A 19,401-nucleotide genomic window follows, 5' to 3' on the forward strand; every position below is an offset into this window, starting at 1 on the left:
TTAAAAAAAGTAACACAATCTTGAAATTTTTATGGAAAATAGAATTAAAATAATTAATTTGTTTCTTATTTTCTTTTTTTAAATTAGCATTTTAACAAACGAATAAAAAATTATAAATTTGAATATATATTATAAATGAAAATACTTTCAAGTATCAATATAGAAGTATTTTCTAATATATTCAAATGTATTAATGATTTTTGATTCATTTCCTGTTATTTTACTCTTATCAGTTACTTTTATGTTAATAGAAGCTAACAGTAAATTAGAAAGTAAGATAAAAAAGGATAATGAAATTGATAAAGGTTATATTTACTCATTTTTCAAAAATTATAATATAACTGATCTTCAAGAATTTAATTGTACTATCAAACATTATCATGGCATTAACTTGACAAAAACAAAATATTTAATAGTTAATTGGGATGATATGATGCTTATTGAAAACAAAACATCACCACAAATATACATTAATATTTTTTATCCTGAAAATACTACAACAAATGTTATAAATGAAAATAAAAAAATCAGTAAATGGAAATTAGAATGTGGAATTGACAGTTGTACCTTTGGTCTTAAATTTATTTTAGATAACAAGCATTATTCAGATTTGATGTACTACAATAAAACTATTGAACCAGATTATTCATTAATGATATTTTTTACAATGAAGAATGATAGATTTTCATTAAAAACTATATCATATGGTGGCCATAATTATCCACTATATTTTTGTCCTACAAAGTTTTGGTTTACAAATGAAAGTAATATAATTTTTCAACCACATAAAAGTATTGAAAATATTAAAAATTTCTATGGAATAGAATCTAAAAAAATACTTGTCCCAATATTTCCACAATCACTAAATAGCAAATTTTTTGTTTGTGGTGTAATAAAACAACCAACATTGACTGATATTCAAGTTGGGTATAATATTAAGCAAAATAATGAAAAAAATATGGAAATATTAAATTATTGTGGAATTTACAATAATAATCAGATAAATTTTTCTTTTTTATTTTTAGATATTAATTATAATTATGATGGTACTAGAAAAGTAATAAAAATAAAAGCAGATAATGATGCAATTCTTTTTGGGGAGGTATATTATATCTATAGTTACTATAATAATAATGGTAAAATAAATGGATCACTTGTTAATGAACCATTGAAACCACGGTGTTTAGTGAAAAGAGAAATTATTAACACAAAATCTAAAATTATTCCTAATTTTTTGTTTTATAACAAATTAGAATTATTTAAAAAAGATAATATTAATTATTATCTTATAGACCAAAAAGTTTACAACAGAAGATTTATTGTAAAATGTTTAACAAAATTTGAAATGTATTATTCTTCAAATTTGGACAATTATTATTCAATGGCTGTTGAATTAGAATTAAAGAAAGAAATAAATAATAGTAATGAATTAATTGATACGAATAGTATATTATTTTTAAAAAATAATCTTGATAGTTATGGACAGTATACTTGCAATGTTTTATCAGTAAGCAAAAGTTTTATTAATTCTGGCACTATTATAGAAAATGTATATTTTATACCTGATGATCATTCATATTTTTATTTACCTACAATAAATTCTAGTGAATTAATATCAGATATACCATCATGTAAAAAATCTTATGGTAACTTTAGTTATTTGACAAATATTCATGTTAGTTTTTTAAATACATCAGAAAAAGATATTTTTACTGGTACTGATAATAACAACAAAGTGCAAAAAAGTTTTTTTAATTCAAGTAGAAAAGATTTTAATGAAACTTCTCATATAATCTGTACTTATAAGACAATTGTTGATACGATTTTTGAAACACATCAATTATTTAAGAATAAAAATACATTAGGGAAATATCCACTTATAATGGAAAAAGTTTATGTTTATGATTTTGTATATTGTGTTTTGGTATCTATATTTTTTATAATTATCCTGCTTATTATATTTTTAATTTTTATTTATTTTGTTCGAAAATTGCGTAAGATATGTTTTAAATACAAAAAAGAATACAAATCAACAGAATCGAAAAAAGAAATACAAATGAATGAGAACTATCATGTATAAAATATTTTTTTGATATTAAAAAAAAATATATAGATAAAGTAATTTAAATTTAATGTAAAATTCTATTTATATAATAGAAAAAATATTTAATTAGTAAAAAGTATTAAAAAAATTTTATTTGAATATAAATTGATACACAACATAAAATAGTTTAATTTATTAAATAATTCTATTTTTATAAAGAAAGTTTTTCATTAACAATTTTAATGAGTATGTTATTGTTAATATCGAGAATGTTATAACATTGTAAATAAAAATGAAAAATATCTAGTAATAATATTATTATTTTAAAATATATAAATAGCATAAAGTTTTGCTAGTTTTTTAAAATTGAAATTAATGAGAATAAAAAATTATATTTTCAATAACTTATTCTCATAAGTTTATTTATTCAAATAATCAATTATATATTTATTTTTAAACTTTGTTTTTTGTAAATATTGACTATTAATACAAGTCAAAAATATGTAATAAATATTTATATGTGTACAAAATGTTTTTATAAATATCATTATTTCATTGTATAAATAATTCTTTAGTAACATTACTTAAGAAAACGTTTTTGGCATATGTATCATTTGCATATTTTATCCAATTCTTAATTTCACTAGTTACTTCTTCACAATTAACTTTTAGAGACAAATTATAATTCCAACCAAGTAAAAAATCTGAACTTTTACATAAATCAGTTGATGAATCAAATTCAGTTTTAATTATGCGATGACTTTTTTTAATTTCGTGCATTTTCCAACCGTGATGTAAAAAATCATTATCACAAAATCTCCAACCTGTAAGCCAGGTGTCTCGTACCCATTTTCTCATTGATAATTTTCTAATTATTTTAATTTTTCCTTTATTAAATGCATAATGATTTATATCATTTGGTGTTTCATCTAATTTATTTAATATCCATTTAAAGCATGATACCACTATCATATTTTGATCAAAACCAACAGAGTAATTATAAATTTTCATACATTGTTCATATTCGGATTTATACTTTTTAGGTCCTATTGAATTAATAAGAACAACTTGTAAAGCAACATTATCACGTCCATCATTCATCATAGGGATTTTAAAATCATAATTAGCAAAATACTTTAAAAAATTTCTTGCATAAAAATCATTTTTTATTATATAACTTCCTGCAGCTACTTCACTATTAAATACTCTATCATAAAATAATATTTCTTCTTCATTTCTAGGAAGATATTCTTCTATTCTATGTAATGGATTAACAACACCCATATCACCATCTAAAAATACAATATATTTTATACTATCTGCAAATTTTAAACCATAATTAGATACAATACAATGTCTTTTAAACATAAAATCTATTTGGTCACATCCAATTAATAAATTATAATTTGTATTTGTAGTGATTATTACTTCAAATGTATAATTATAATGTAAACAGTAACATTCAACTGTTTTAATTGCTTGTGCATAATTTGTTAAATTATTATTATCGAATATCATAAGAATAGCAATGTCACTAGCAGTTATATCATTTTTTTTTATCAAAAATAGCTTTCTATTAGAAATAATATAGTGCCATAATATAAAAATGATAAAAAATGAAATATAACAATAAATAAAACGGAAAACAAATTTCATTTTATATAATTTTTGTTGCTTTTGACATGACAAAAAACTATTAACATTTATTTTTCGAATAAAAATCAGGTACTAAAATATAATTTATTTGTTAATAAATTAAATGCAATAATTAAATATAAATACAATTTTTTTTTTTAAATTTGATACTATTATGAAAAAAATTAAAATAACAATAATAGTTTATTTTAACAGCTAACGTTAAAATATATAATTATTTTGTAACAATCTAAAAAAATTTTAAAGTATATTTTAAAAGTTTTATTATACTTTATAAATTAAACAAAATATTTATCTTTAAATATTTTAAAGTTGAATACTAAATATATTTATTAAGCATAATAAAAACTGGTTGAAAAAAAGTCAATAAAATTAAGTAAATTTTATTTTTTAATTTTTAAATATCTGCCTAATTTTGATTTATAGAAAATTATTACAATGAGATAATGGTAAGAGAACACCAGTCATCATATCTCAAGAATTACTAATAGACTAAGAAAGTCTTCAACGTTAATTGTATTTCAAAAGTTAAAAAAAGTCTAGCACATTAAGTCTCATGCTTCTGTGATTTGTTTATCTGAAGCTATAAGCATGTACTTGAGAACCATCGCAAAATGACATTTCCTATCAAATCTTATGTTATAGAAGTTCTATAGAGACAAAACCATGCTCGTTCGCTTTATCATAAAAACTAATCAAAGATAATAGCTTTAATTTAAAAAATCTTAATTTAATAATAAAAGTCATATTTTTTCAAAAAATATTCTCCATTTTTGCTTTTAATTTTGATTCACCACAACGTTCAAAGTTTTATGTTTACATAGCTTTGATTATATTCTAAATTAATTATTTTTCAAAAACTATCAAACGAGTATTTTTCTATTGTTATCTTCTAAGAAAAAATTTTTTTCCTAGGATTAATTAGAGGTAAAGCAGATATATGAAGAATTTTTTACCGATTTCTAAACTTGTTAAATACTAGATATATTTTTATAAACTTTTCTTGTTTTTACATTAATTTTGAAGAAAAACAAAATGAGACTAATCTTAGTGTCGTATGATAAGTTTCACCTGAGATATTGAAAAGGTAGGAACAATGAATATTTTGGAAAAATTTCCGCCTTTTGTCATATCTCGCTTCAAGATGAAGATATAAACAAGCAGTTTTTTTTAATCGACTTCTATTACGTTTTCATATAGGGTTTACCTTCAAAATATTTTTATAACTTTAACGATTAATGAGATATAAAAATTGATGATAATGGATTGCGCGGGAAAAATATACACACATCATATCTCAAGAACGATTGCAATTGAAAAAAAGTTTTCAACGTGGACTACAGTTAAAAAGTTAAAAGAAGCCCAGCGCACCAAGTTTCAAGTTTCTGTGAGCTTCCAAACTTGAGTTATGAGCACGTGCTCAAAAATATTTTTAAGCTACATTTTTGCTTATATCTCGAGATTTAAGCATCCTATGAAGATGAGACTAGTCTCATTCGCTTTCTCACAAAAAACTGGTCTAGAATAGTTAAATTAATTTTAAAATTCTTCAATGAATCATAAAAGGCGATTTTTGTCAAAAAATATTCCCCGCTTTCGCCTTCAACTTCAAGTGCCTATAACTTCCTAGGTTTTCATTTTTACATAGCCTTGATTATATTCAAAATTCATGATTTTCCAAGGGCTATCAGATGAGTATATTGGCATTCTAAAATTCGAAAAATAGATTTTTTTTTGTGGCACTATTATTAATGATGATGCCGAAAATTTAGAATATTTTTGATACTTGATGAATTTTAGAAGAAATAGAAGATATTGCTACCGAATCTTTTTATTTTTAGTTAATTTTGAAATTGAAATCGAATGAGACTAATTTTATTGCCGTATGATAAGTTTCACCTGAGATATTGAAAAGGTAGGAACAATGAATATTTTAGAAAAATTTCCGCCTTTTGTCATATCTCGCTTCAAAATGAAGATATAAGCAAGCAGTTTTTTTTAATCAACTTCTATTACGTTTTCATATAGGGTCTACCTTCAAAATATTTTTATAACTTTAACGATTAATGAGATATAAAAATTGATGATAATGGATTGCGCGCGAAAAATAACCACATCTCATATCTCAAGAACGATTGAAATCGAAGAAATGTTTTCAAGGTGGACTATACTTTAAAAGTTAAAAGAAGCCCAGCGCACCAAGTTCCAAGTTTCTATGAGCTTTCAAACTTGAGTTATGAGCTCGTGCTCGAAAATATTTTTAAGCTACATTTTTGCTTATATCTCGTGATTTAAGCATCCTGTGAAGATGGGACTAGTCTCATTCGCTTTCTCACAAAAAACTGATCTAGAATCGTTAAATTAATTTTGTAAATCTTCAATGAATCATAAACGGCGATTTTTGCCAAAAAATATTACCCACTTTCGTCTTCATCTTTAATTCATCACAGCGTTCATAGTTTGAATTTTTATATAGTCTTAATTATATTCACAGTTAATCATTTTTAAAAGACTTTCTTATGGATACACTTTTACTTTGAAATTTCAAAAAAAATTATATTCAAAATTTATTTAGCGTTATTTTAAAAACCATATATATTCAAACAATACTTTAGAATGTTACATATTAATTTTAAAAAACTTCTACATATTAACAGTTACTTTTAGCATTTATTAAATAAAATTATAATTTTATTAGTACAAAATATTATTATTAAAAGTAATATGTTTTGCAATAATATATTATATCATTATAAAAAATAAATAAATTCAAGAATAAAACTTTATATGCGTTACCATAGTAACTAATAAACATGGAAAACAAAAGATAATATTTATTTTAAGCTAAATAAACTTATATTATGACTCAAAGCTACAATACATTAATATTGGTTAAATTATTTATAATTTTTCTTGATCTTTTATTTAATGCAGTAACAACATGTTTATATTCAACAAAAAAAACTTTGCTTATGTTATTTATGTATGAAATATTTGAAAAATATTTTTTTAATTTAATTTTTATATTTTAGAATTCAGAATGTGTGCACAGTTATGGGTATAATTGTTCTTGTTATTAGTTTTGTTTCAACATTCATCTTTCAAGCAGGATTAATTAAATATTTGATTGTTAAATTTAAAAATGTTATAATAATATCAATAATATATTTAGCTGTATCAATTACAACGCATACAATAACACTAGTAAGTTTTTATTAATATTATTTTTTAAATATTTTTATTAAGAGATCTCGTTGGTATAACAAAGAAAAGTTTATATGGAGTTATGAATTACTTTCATTATACGTCATTCATAGAACAGTCGCAATTTTTTATTATTATAGTTATAAAAAAGCAGCTCTCATTTTAGGAGATCCAAAATTTTATAATGATAATAGTTGGTTAAGAGATAAAATAAGATATGATTCATGATTTGGATAAAATATATTCCATTATTTTTATGTAACGAATAGCTGATTTTAAAATTTCATGTTTACTCATTCTTCGGTTTATAGGATATGCAGGAATAATTAAACGTAGCTTAAATAATATTATACTATTATTTTAAAATTTACTTACTTTAAAAAATGCATCTTTAACCTGAAGCTGGCGTACTTTTTCACGTGAAATTAGTTTTGAATTGAATTTATTTACAGAATACATTTTTTTATTTAGAATTAAAGTTGTTTAATTTATAAATATTTCTACAATATAAGTTTAATTAAAAGAATCTTTTTATATAATAAATGTATAACTATGATAAAATCTAATCTTTGTTAAGAAAAGTTACTTCTCAATAAAAATAAAAATAAAAAATCAAAAAAAAAAATTATATTAATTAACATTAAAAACAGAAAAATACAAAAAAAAATTAGATAAAAAAATGAATTCATATACTAATCACAATTTTCATAAAGTTCCTCAATTTCCATGTAAGAATTTATACTTTTTTCAATAATAATTGTCTCTGTTTCTATTTCTTTTATAATATTTTCAATATAATTTTCAGTATCCAAAATTTCATTCTCTAATTCATTTATCTCTTTTCTTGTGGTTGATGCTTTCTCTATAAATTTAATTGCTCTTTCTCTTAAGGGAACTGCTCTTTCAAGAAGACTACCACAACCATAACGAGATTTTTCATATATTATATTATTTGCCTTGACAATATCATTTTTTAGATCAAAAGATGTCAATTTAATATCTTTAATTAATTCTTCTGTCTTCTTGTTTTTATCTAATGATGCTTGTTTAGTTATATTTGTCATTAATTTTTGCACTTTTATATAATTCAAATTTTCATTCATACTCTTTTTTCTGTCATTCAATTCTGTTAATAAAGTTTCAGCATCACTTCCATAAATTACTGCTTCATTAAAATTTTTTTTACTTTCTGTTATGTTATCAAAAAAATATTGTAATGTATTTTCAACATTTATTAAATGTGATGTTGCATTTTTTATATATTCTTTAGCTGCTTCAGATTTTTCTAAAACATTTGAACTTAACATAAAACTTTTTTTTGATTTTTCTAGTATATCTAATGCAATTTTCTTTTTATTAATTGCTTCATTTATTATTTCTGTTGCATTTGTTATATTTCTAAGTGCGTAATATATATCAACTGATAGTTTATAAGCACTATCACGATCAGTATTTATTTTTAAATTGTCAATCTCATTTATTACATTTGTAATATTTTCTTGAGTTATTTTATCTTTGTTAAAAAAATCTTCAATTTCTTTTAATGTAAGTTCAAGTTTTGTACCATTATCATATAAATCATTTTCATATTTTGTTACTAAATTAAGATAATCAGATGTATCTTCATGTATTTTTTTAACAACATTTTCAACACTTCTTATTTTACTTAAATCTTCATATAATTTACTTTCTATATCTTTTGCCTTCTCCATAGCTTCATGAGAATATGTTAAAGAATTTTCTATTTTTGTAACAATACCATTTTTACATGCTTCACCTCCACAAAATGGGCATATATTAGTTGGACCACCACAAATAACATCACAATCTAATGAATCTGTCGTTCCACCACAAATCATTTGATTTATTTTTGGGCTTTTTTCTTGTAGCAATAAAATATCATTTTTCATATTTTGAAGAATATTATTATTTTCACTAAACAGTTGTTCAAAATCATTTCTGTGATTTCTTAGTAATCCAATTGAATCATACAAATTTTTTTCAACTTCATTAAATAAATGAATATTATTATCAACACTTTTCTTAGCATTTTCAGATTTTTTAAAACTTTCTCTTGTTGAATTGTAAGCGTAAGTTACATCATGAATTTTTAATAACTCACTTTTTTCAACAAAATTTTCAATATCAGTGTTTAATAATTCTAATTTTTCTTCCAACATATCTTTATGTTCTTCGGCAAAATCTTTTTCTTTATCCATGTTTTCAACGATATCTTTGACACCCTTAACTCTTTGATTTAATTTTTGAATTTTTTCTCCAAACAATATTCCACCATAATTAAGTTTTGACATTTCTTCTTCTGTTATATTATTTCTTTTTAATACATTTTTGATTTCATTTATTTTATTTTCAATAATATTAAATTTGGAATCATAAGTTGATGAAAATCCATATTCTTCAAATTTTTTTTCTCTTTCCATTAAAGTTTCCATTTCAATACTTAGATTTTTCAATATTTCATCCCAATTTTTAAAACATTCTCCACATGAATTGCAATATGGAAAAGTTCCTGTATATCCACGTGCACATGAATCACATGTAACATTTCCATATCCTGCTCTACATTGACATGTTCCATCTTCTCTATTACATTGACCATGAGCACTTCCTATTCTATTACAGTTACATTCTATACATTGATCTGTTAAAGGATTTCCCCAAAAATAGTCTGTACATTCAGAACATTTTCTACCACCTCTACCTTCTTTACATTGGCATTGCCCATTAAATACATTACAACTCATTTGTGGTTTTCCATCATTATCTAAAATAACTCCAGTTGGATCACAATCACATTTTAAACATCCATCACCACTTTGAAGATTATAATAATTTTCAGCACAAGAATCACATTTATCACCAATAACATTTGGTAAACATGAACATTTTCCAGTCATTGAATTACAAATTTCATTATTATTTTTTATACTTCCATAAATATTACATTGACATTGAGTACAGTTTCTTTCAGCACCATTACCAAAATATCCATTTTCACATAATTCACAATTTTTACCAGTTGTATGATATAAACATTTTATACATTCTCCTGTTTTCTTATCACAATTATTTTCAACAGTTGGATCAACATTACCATTACATTCACATTTTTCACATAAACCACCAATTTCTTTTGGATTTCCCCAATAATTTTTATCACATTCATCACAAAAAGTTCCAATATATCCTTTTTTACATTCACATAATGCATTCATTCCACCTGATATATAATCAAATGTACATGATATAGCATTATAATTTCCTGAATCAGAATGATTTGGACACATACAAGCTTTACATGGTATATTTACTTCAATTCTTGGATCACCATAATAACCATCTTCACATCTATCACAATATCTTCCAGCAGTATTATTATTACAATTCATACATATTCCATTTTTTTGATCACAAATATTAGAATGACTATTACATGAACATAATTGACAATTTGGAAAATTCCAACTACCTTCATAACATTCATTACATTGTCTTCCTGTTATTTCATTTGCATTACATAAACATTGCCCTGTTTCTTTATCACAAAGATTATGTAAACTTCCAATACTATCACAATCACATGCACTACAACCATTTGGATTAAATCCATATGTTCCTTCACTACATTCATCACATCTTCTACCAATAACATTTTTTTTACATAAACATTGACCACCAATATTATTACATAATGATGATTTAGAACCAGTTTTATCACAATCACATTGTAAAGCTTTATTAATCATTGAACCAGCAATTGAACATGTATAACTATAACATATTTCTGGTATATCATTAGAATCAGTTAATAATAAAATAAGATGACGACAATAATTTAAGTTATATTGTTGCAAATTATAGATACCATTTTTTGGATTATTAAAAATATCTAATTGATCTAATTTTGGAATTATAATAATTGAATCAATTAATATAGATGTACTTCTATCAGGATAATTAGTTTTTCTTTCACCAAAAATAATTTTTAATTGATAATCAATACCTTCTTCTAAACATATACTTGGATTAACTTCTTCATATATATGATTTTCTCTTAATCTTGTTATCATAAAATCATTCTCAATATTATAATTTTTACATTGATTATTAATAATATTATTATTAATAGTATTAGGTCTACTTAAAATAATTTCAACATTCTCCCAACCAATATGATTTCTTTCTGAGTCATAACGAATAATTATATTGTATAGTAATGTTTTATAAACTTTTCCTATATCAAAATTTATTTCTGAACCTTCTTTTACTCTTACATAACCTGTACCACTCCATTTTTGATATGAATTTTTATTTACCTCTTCACGATATTCTAATGTACTTTCTTTTCCACTTCTAATTCCTTTTTCTCCCTCAAATGTATAATAATCAATTTGTGGACAATAAAATGAATCTTCTGGTATATCACATCTTCTACCAGTAAAATGTTCTTTACATAAACATTGTCCAGTAATAATATCACATTGTGATGATAATGAACCACCAATATCACAATCACATTCTTTACAACCATCTAAATCTTCACTTAAACCATAATAATTTTCTATACATTTATCACAATTATTACCAGTAACAAAACGTTTACAAAAACATTCACCAGTTATTTTATCACAACCTTCATTATTAATAGTACCTAAAATATTACATGAACATTCTTCACATCCATTTTCATTATGAATAGTTAAATTCCAATATCCATCTTTACAATGATTACAATGATCACCATCAACATATTTTTTACAATAACATTTACCAGCTATTAAATTTCTTTCAATATCATGTTCACTTTCACAAATTCCATTATTAAGTGATCCTATCTTATCACAATTACATTCTTTACATGTATATGGTGATTGATATGATTTTGTTATATCTCTATAATAATATGGTTTACATTCTTCACAATTTTTTCCCATTGTATGATGTTGGCATTCATCACAAACACCACCAGATGTCATATTAGATGCCTCATAAACTGTTTGATCAAAATGACAGGAACGTGCATGATTATTACATTCACAACGTTTACATGAATTTGTCTCTCCTCCTATTGCTGGTTTCCATGGTAAATCATTAAAAAAATCTTCACATTGTTCACAATTTAATCCTTAAAAATTTTTTATTTATTTATTTATATTAAAATTAAAAAAAAAATTTATAAATTTACCTTTAGTATTATGTGTACAATGGCATTTACCATAAACCATATCTGGAATTTGATATTCAGGTGTATAATCTTTTAAATGACTATCATTATCATCCATTGGAATACATTTTTGTGCATGACCATAACATGAACATGATCCTCTAACAATTAATTCATATAATGCATAATAATATTTTTCTTGAACATCATTTCTATAATCAAGAAGATCATCACCAAGTGTATGAAGTTTGGTAAAATTTATTCTTAAATTTGTTATTCTTAATAATTTTGCAATCTCCTCATCATATGGATTAATAGTACGTATCTGTGGATTTATTACTTTATAAATTAACTATAAAAAAAAATTTTTAAAATATATATATAAGTATAATTTTTAAAATTACCTCACCACCTGTACTTGGTGATACAGCACTATACTTATCTGTACAAATAATATCACCATGATATTTTGGTAATGTTTCTTTAACACCAGGAAATGATACCTGACATTCATAGGCAAAATATCTATAAACATTCCATGTTTTACCATAATCATTACTTCTCTCAATTAACATTGCAGCAGGTCTAAAATTTTTAAATGTCATTATAAGATGAGTAAAATGAAATTCTGCCTCTAGATCAAGTTTAATTGAAACATTTTGTACACCATTTTCTGATTGCCACCATCTCATTACCCTATCTTCACCTTTATTTTTTATAACATTTTCAATACCATGATTATAAGGATTTTTTTTAGAATATGGTTCTCTTGAATCACAATAATAACAACTACTATTACCTTGTAAATTTGATACAATACAATATTTTTGACGATCCCTCAAACCACATGTTGATGTTACTGATAATTGTTTTTTTCTACCAATTAATAAATTTCCTGTTGCTGGATAACATGACTGTCCTTTACATAAATCTTCTTCCTCCTCACAAGATATAAAAGTTAATAAAATTAATAAAAATATTAATAAAAAAATATTAAATTTATTTTTCATAATTTATTCTTTTACCTTTGAAAAAAAAAAAAAAAATTAATTAAATAAATTAAAATCTAAAATAAAATTATATAAAGAGAGAAAACAATTTTCAAAAATGAATAAGTTAAAAGAATAATGATAAAAACGGTAAAATGTTAAAGTTTACTACACAAAAAGTATAACAATATTAATCACCATATCATAAAAAAAATATACACAAATTTAAATTTGGGAATAAAAAAGTAATGAATAATGATTATAAATTTAGTATGGTAAAAGTTAAAAAGATAAGTGCAAAATAGGTTTAATATTTATCTTATTTTAACATCCTTTTGACTAAACTTTTTTTTTTATATTTCTTTTTTTTTTTATTCTTATTCATAATTAGGTAAATTAATATATATATATATCTTTATTTTCAAATATGTCATTCATACAAAAATGCAGCTGTCTTATTTTGTTTTGTATATGTACTTTTTAGTATTAAAAATAAAAAAAAAATATGGTAATAATATAAAATATATATTTTATTATAACTGAATATCTTTGATTCATAGAAAAATTAAAGAAAAATATATATATATATATAATCTTAAAGAAGAAGTATATCATTTATTTTGTATAAGAATATGTTGATTTATGAAAATTATATAAGAATAGTAGAAGTATTAAAATGTTTTGATAATGAGGGAACATGGGTATAGTATTAATGTTTATATTTAATAGTATAACGGGGCATGATGTAAAGAATGTTTAAATTATGAGTATTCTTTTAACTTAAACAAAAAAAAAAGAAGAAATAGTATGATGATATAATTTAACATTTAGAAATCATACTGATATAACAATTTTTGTTGTATATTAAATATAATATTAACAGTATAATTGTAAGTTTCTTATAATAAAACAATTATTTTATTATCATTTCATTTGGTAATATTATATAAGTTTAATCATAGTTATATATTATGTATAACTTTTTTTTTGATTAATGTAATATTATAAATAAACTAACATTTAATCTTAAGATTTTAAAGAAAGGCACTTTTTATATATAATATTATCCCTTATAATTTATCAATTAGTCATTACCCTAGACATAAACATTTTTTTTTTAAAATCTATTACTAATTTTTAATTTTATTATGATTATGTAAAAAAAAAGAATTTTTTTTATAAATTATTTTTACTAGTTTATTAAATATCATTTATCAAAAATAATAAAATATGGTTTAAAAGTAATAAAATATACATAAAAGGTGGTTATATAATATATTTTAAACCTTTTAATAATTATTTTATCATCTTAAATATATATTAAAATAAAATATAAAAGAGTTAATTTAATTTTGTTAAAATTTTTATATCATTAACAGGTTTTTAAAAAGACGCTATATTTAAATAAATGATATATATAACTATCAAATATATATAGTATATTTTTATAATTATGAACTATTTGGTACATATGCCATGATAACTTTTCTATATACAAAAATATTCACATTGAAATCATAAAATTTTAATTATATAATTCAAAATTTTACTAGTAAAAATAAATAATATTTAATACTTTTTTCTTGTATTTATTTTTAAAATAATTTATTTTTTTTTATTTTAAATACAATAGTTTTTAAATAAAATTTTTTCTTATTTAATGAAAAAATAGTAACATTAAAATTAGTTAAAAAATCTACCCAACTTTTTAATAATTTTAAAGTATTACAATTTATAACTTAAAAATGTTTAATATACCATTTCAAATTATTTTCATATAATTATTTGAAATTAAAGAAAGAATATATTTTTTTTTACCAATATATAAAAATCTTTTATTATATATAATTTTTTTACTAAAAATAATTAGTTAATAAATTAATTTTATAAATTTTTTAATATTAAACAATCTTCTGTTTTATTAAAATAAATAAATTTTCCATTAAATAAATTATTTTGATCAACTATTTGAAGAATTTTTAAATATCGATATTTAAGAATTTTTCTTATACATGTATAATCATGATCATCAGATAACCAGGAACAATGACATTCAATTTTTATACCAATACATGTACTTGGTATATGAAAATATTCCTCTTCAAAACACCAAAAACTTAAATATTTTAAGTTTTTTAATGAAAATAAAAATAATGATGGTAATGATTGTTCATATATAGGTTTACCCATAACTAAAAATTCTATTAATGGGCATCTTGTTATAATTGATTGTAATATAATATTTGAATATGATATATACCCATCAAAAACCAATTTTTTAATATTTAATGGTATATGTTGAACAATATATTCAAAATAACTTTGTCCAAATTCATTTTTATTTGTTATTGTTAATTCTTTAAATGATGAAACATTTTTTAATGTTTTTAATAAATTTGTTAACATATTTAATGTTAACTCTTCTTCAAAATTTTCTTTTATAACAATTGTTAAACTTTCCAAAATACAATAATTTGTAAATGAATAAAATTTTAAAAAATTTGGAAAATAATAATGATTATTTAAATTAATTGTTAAATATTTTATCTTCTTAAAACATATTTGTTTAAAACGTTTAGGTGGATAGATAAAATCTTTCTTATTACCTCTACCTAACCATGATGAGATATCCCATGATATAGTATTTAATTCAAGATAAACATAATGAGGTGAATTATTAATATTTCTAACAACTTCTTTAGCAAATGTTGATGATAAAAGATCTTTATAATTTCCTTCATACATACCATTATTATTACCAGAATTAGATAAAATTCTAATAACAAAAGTTATTGGTAAATTATTTCTTAATGATTTTATTAACCATTTTATCATACGAGTATCTTCTTCATAATATTCTGTATGTACTAGTAATGATGTATCAATAAATTTTAAATATTTATAATTTTGAAAATCAAATAACCTTGGTTGGCAGACTTGACATTTTTCAGAAAAATATCTAGAAAAAAATTGTCCAATTTTGGTTAATTTTAATGTACTAAACATTGGTAAAAGATATGTCCAAAATTCAGATGCATTATTTTGTGAAAAATAAAACATTATTGTTGATATATTTTTACATATATTTTTTAATATATAATTTGTTGTTAATATTGCTTCTTTTTTGTACCATGATGAAATTATTTTATAATTATATATAATAACAATTTGTGAACAATGTTCCAGAATATTTCTTAATTTTAATGGATCTTTTCTTAGATTATTAACTCGAAATTCATCATCATTATTTATTTTTATTGCTATTGTATTTTCTTCTGTAATTTCCTTAAATATATAATATTTTTAATTATTAAAAATTAAATAAATAAATAAATAATTATAAATATTTTTATATATAAAATAAAAAAACATACCCTAAGTGTAAGATAACATAAATTATCTTCTTTAACTTTTAATGAACATGATAAATTTTGTAAATGATATTTAAAAAGTGGACAAGATTCTTCAACATTTTTATAATCTTCAAAATTATTAATAAATCCTAAGATCTTTTGAGTTACTTTAGATATTCTAAAGACTTTTTCTTCAAGACTCATAGAAGCATTAAAAAAATATAGTAAAAAAAAAATTATAATAATAACTTTTTTTATTTAAATACTAAAAAAAATATATAAAGGTAAAAAAAAAATGAAGAAAATAAATATTGTTAAATTTATACAATAATATAAAATATTTGAATTAATAAAATATATATAATTACAAAACATTTTTAATAGGTACATCAAAAGTATGATAATATAAACCTAAAGCATCACATTTATATATATATATATAAATATATATATAAATAATATATATAAACTACCTTGATTATTTTCTTTTTCTATAATTAAATATGGGCAAAAATCAAACTTTATATATAGTAAATGTATCTAACAATTTGATGATTTTGTTAATTTATTATTTAATGATCTTAAATAATATATGTCTTATATATTATGTTAATATATCATTTAATTTAAAATTAATTTTATACCTTTTATTCTTTAACATACTATATATAATATATGATATAAAATAATTATAAAAATTATATTAATATGTTTTTTGTTCCCTTTTTTTTTTTAAACAAAAATTTTTTTTTAAACAATAAAATTTTTATTTATTAATAAATAATATTAAAATTTATTAAATAAAATTATGAAATAATATAACTTAGATATCTGATTTTAGTAAAGATATTCTATCTTTATTTTAAAATGTAAAGATTATAATCTTTTTTAAAAAGTTTTAACATACATGTTAAATTAATATTGAGAGGTACCATTAAATTTTATCAAAAATCAATGGAGAAATTTAATAATACTGTTAGAAAAAATATTAATATTTTAAACATTTTAATTTTTAAACATCATTTTTTTTTGTGTTATAATTTTATGTTTTGTATTCAAATTTTAATAGAAGTTTTAATTGTTATAGATAACTTTTTTTCATAATATTATTTAATGTGATTTTTAATAGGTAATTGATAAAAAATAATATAAATAAATAAAATTTAAATAAAAGTTAATGCCAATACACTTTAAATAATATTTTTTACAATATTTAAAATAATTGACAAATTTAAGGATCATAACTTTAACATTTAATTATAACAATTTATAAATATAATAAATATTTTTATCATTGATAATATCCTTGTTGTGTTTGATTTTTTAATTTTTACTATAAATAATTGTGTATTATACTTAATTATATTTTTAATAAAATTATTAAAAAAATAAGATTTTTTTTTTGTGAAAATAAAGTTAACAATTAACACCTTACAGTACGTATTTTTTTTATCAATATAATCTATTCCTTATTTAAAAAAACAAAATATATTTTTAACTAACAATATCAATTTTTATAAACCAAATAAAAATTTACTTTTTTTTAAATTATTAGTATTCTATAAAACTTAAATATATATAATTTTTTACAGTTAATTTAATTTAAATAGTTTTGTTTTTGTAGATAAAAAGTTTTTATAATGATATTCATAGTAACTCAAAGTTAACCTAAAATATAGTTTTTTTTGTTATTTAAAATAATTAGATAAATATTAATAAAATTTTTATTTATAATGTATTATTATGTATATAAGTTGAATTTTATCAATGAATTGAGTGCAGATTTTATTGAAGCAAAACTTTTATCACCAACAGCATTCTTGTATCTTTTGAATAAAGTTCCAATACGTTTTTTGGTAACAAATGACAAACCATAGTAATAAAGCTGATTTACAATTACATTTCTTGGCATACTATCATCAATCCACATTTTTGCAAGGGAATCTAACTGCTCTCCAAGTGGCATTAAATTATCCGTCATAACAGTAATCAATGTTGAAATAGCTTTTTGAATACCAGAAATTCCAAGAGAAAAAACTAGAGGTGCTCCTTTAGTTATTGCTGTAACATTTTGAGATGCAGTCAATGATCCCAATATAATTGATGTCATTTCTTTTTAATTAAATTATAAAATGTCTTATAAAGTATAATTTACCTGAAACAGTTGTATTTAAATCAGTACCATCAGCTATTAAACCACTAGCTTGATCAAGTATAGATATTAATTGTTGACATGTTATAAAAGTGGATACTAAATTAGCCATTCTATCACATGCTTTTTTCTTCAAAACAGAACCATCATTACTCTGACATTTTATCAGAGAAATTAATGGTAAAATTACTATCATAAAATTATAAAATCTAAAACAAATCATTTGGTAGTAAAATAACAAAAAAAAATTTAATTGAGTTTTTATATTATTTTTTAATAACTTAAATATAAAAACTTGAGTTTTATAGTATTTACAATTGTTTTTTTTTAATTAAAATAATATTAACACAAAAAATTGCATAAATAAGCTTTGTTGTTGATAAAATTAATCTACATGAATTATAAACACATATTACCAAATGTTAATGTATCATATTAAACTTTTTCCAAATATAAAAAATATCAAAAAACTTTAAAATATAATTATTAGTTTTAAATGTTTACTCCATATATTTATTAAAAATAAATTTCAATGAAAATTTTTCCAGCAATTTGTAAATCATTTTTAAAAATAAAGGGAATGTTAAATATTTTTTAAAAAAAGTTATGATAAATTTATTATCATAGAAAAAAAAATATTATATGTTTAAGATTAATGTCTTACCAATTTTTCAATAGATATCTTTATTGAATTATAATATTTTGATATCTGAAAGTAAACATTTGATAATAAATGTAATGATAAGTATATTAATAAAAAGAATTGATTCAAAGCTGATAGTTTGATTTGATAGATTTATTTATTTTGATTTCAAATA

At 21.0% G+C, this 19,401-nt stretch overlaps 6 protein-coding genes across 6 annotated transcripts; 2 read left to right on the forward strand and 4 right to left on the reverse strand.

Annotated features, from left to right (window-relative positions):
* Positions 1–193: 193 nt before the first annotated feature.
* SRAE_1000032300 (Hypothetical protein) lies at positions 194–2,080 on the forward strand (the record flags this gene model as incomplete). The annotated part of the gene is made up of 1 exon (XM_024647142.1): positions 194–2,080. One exon carries the CDS (start codon positions 194–196, stop codon positions 2,078–2,080), a length of 1,887 nt encoding a protein of 628 aa, XP_024501249.1.
* A 516-nt stretch (positions 2,081–2,596) lies between these two features.
* SRAE_1000032400 (Protein of unknown function DUF273 family-containing protein) lies at positions 2,597–3,562 on the reverse strand (the record flags this gene model as incomplete). The annotated part of the gene is made up of 1 exon (XM_024647143.1): positions 2,597–3,562. The coding sequence occupies one exon, from the start codon at positions 3,560–3,562 to the stop codon at positions 2,597–2,599; it is 966 nt and encodes a 321-aa protein (XP_024501250.1).
* Positions 3,563–6,672: 3,110 nt separating this feature from the next.
* Positions 6,673–7,132, forward strand: SRAE_1000032500 (Transmembrane protein 138; the record flags this gene model as incomplete). The annotated part of the gene is made up of 3 exons (XM_024647144.1): positions 6,673–6,683; positions 6,733–6,904; positions 6,947–7,132. 3 exons carry the CDS (start codon positions 6,673–6,675, stop codon positions 7,130–7,132), a joined length of 369 nt encoding a protein of 122 aa, XP_024501251.1.
* Positions 7,133–7,596: 464 nt separating this feature from the next.
* On the reverse strand, positions 7,597–11,536 carry SRAE_1000032600 (Usherin; the record flags this gene model as incomplete). The annotated part of the gene is made up of 2 exons (XM_024647145.1): positions 7,597–11,467; positions 11,529–11,536. The coding sequence occupies 2 exons, from the start codon at positions 11,534–11,536 to the stop codon at positions 7,597–7,599; spliced, it is 3,879 nt and encodes a 1,292-aa protein (XP_024501252.1).
* Positions 11,537–14,962: 3,426 nt separating this feature from the next.
* Positions 14,963–16,635, reverse strand: SRAE_1000032650 (Hypothetical protein; the record flags this gene model as incomplete). Its single annotated transcript, XM_024647146.1, has 2 exons — positions 14,963–16,363; positions 16,453–16,635. The coding sequence occupies 2 exons, from the start codon at positions 16,633–16,635 to the stop codon at positions 14,963–14,965; spliced, it is 1,584 nt and encodes a 527-aa protein (XP_024501253.1).
* Positions 16,636–18,172: 1,537 nt separating this feature from the next.
* On the reverse strand, positions 18,173–18,779 carry SRAE_1000032700 (Hypothetical protein; the record flags this gene model as incomplete). The annotated part of the gene is made up of 2 exons (XM_024647147.1): positions 18,173–18,543; positions 18,587–18,779. The coding sequence occupies 2 exons, from the start codon at positions 18,777–18,779 to the stop codon at positions 18,173–18,175; spliced, it is 564 nt and encodes a 187-aa protein (XP_024501254.1).
* Positions 18,780–19,401: the final 622 nt, after the last annotated feature.

The sequence above is a fragment of the Strongyloides ratti genome (assembly GCF_001040885.1).
Source record: "Strongyloides ratti genome assembly S_ratti_ED321, chromosome : 1".
NCBI lineage: Eukaryota > Metazoa > Nematoda > Chromadorea > Rhabditida > Strongyloididae > Strongyloides > Strongyloides ratti.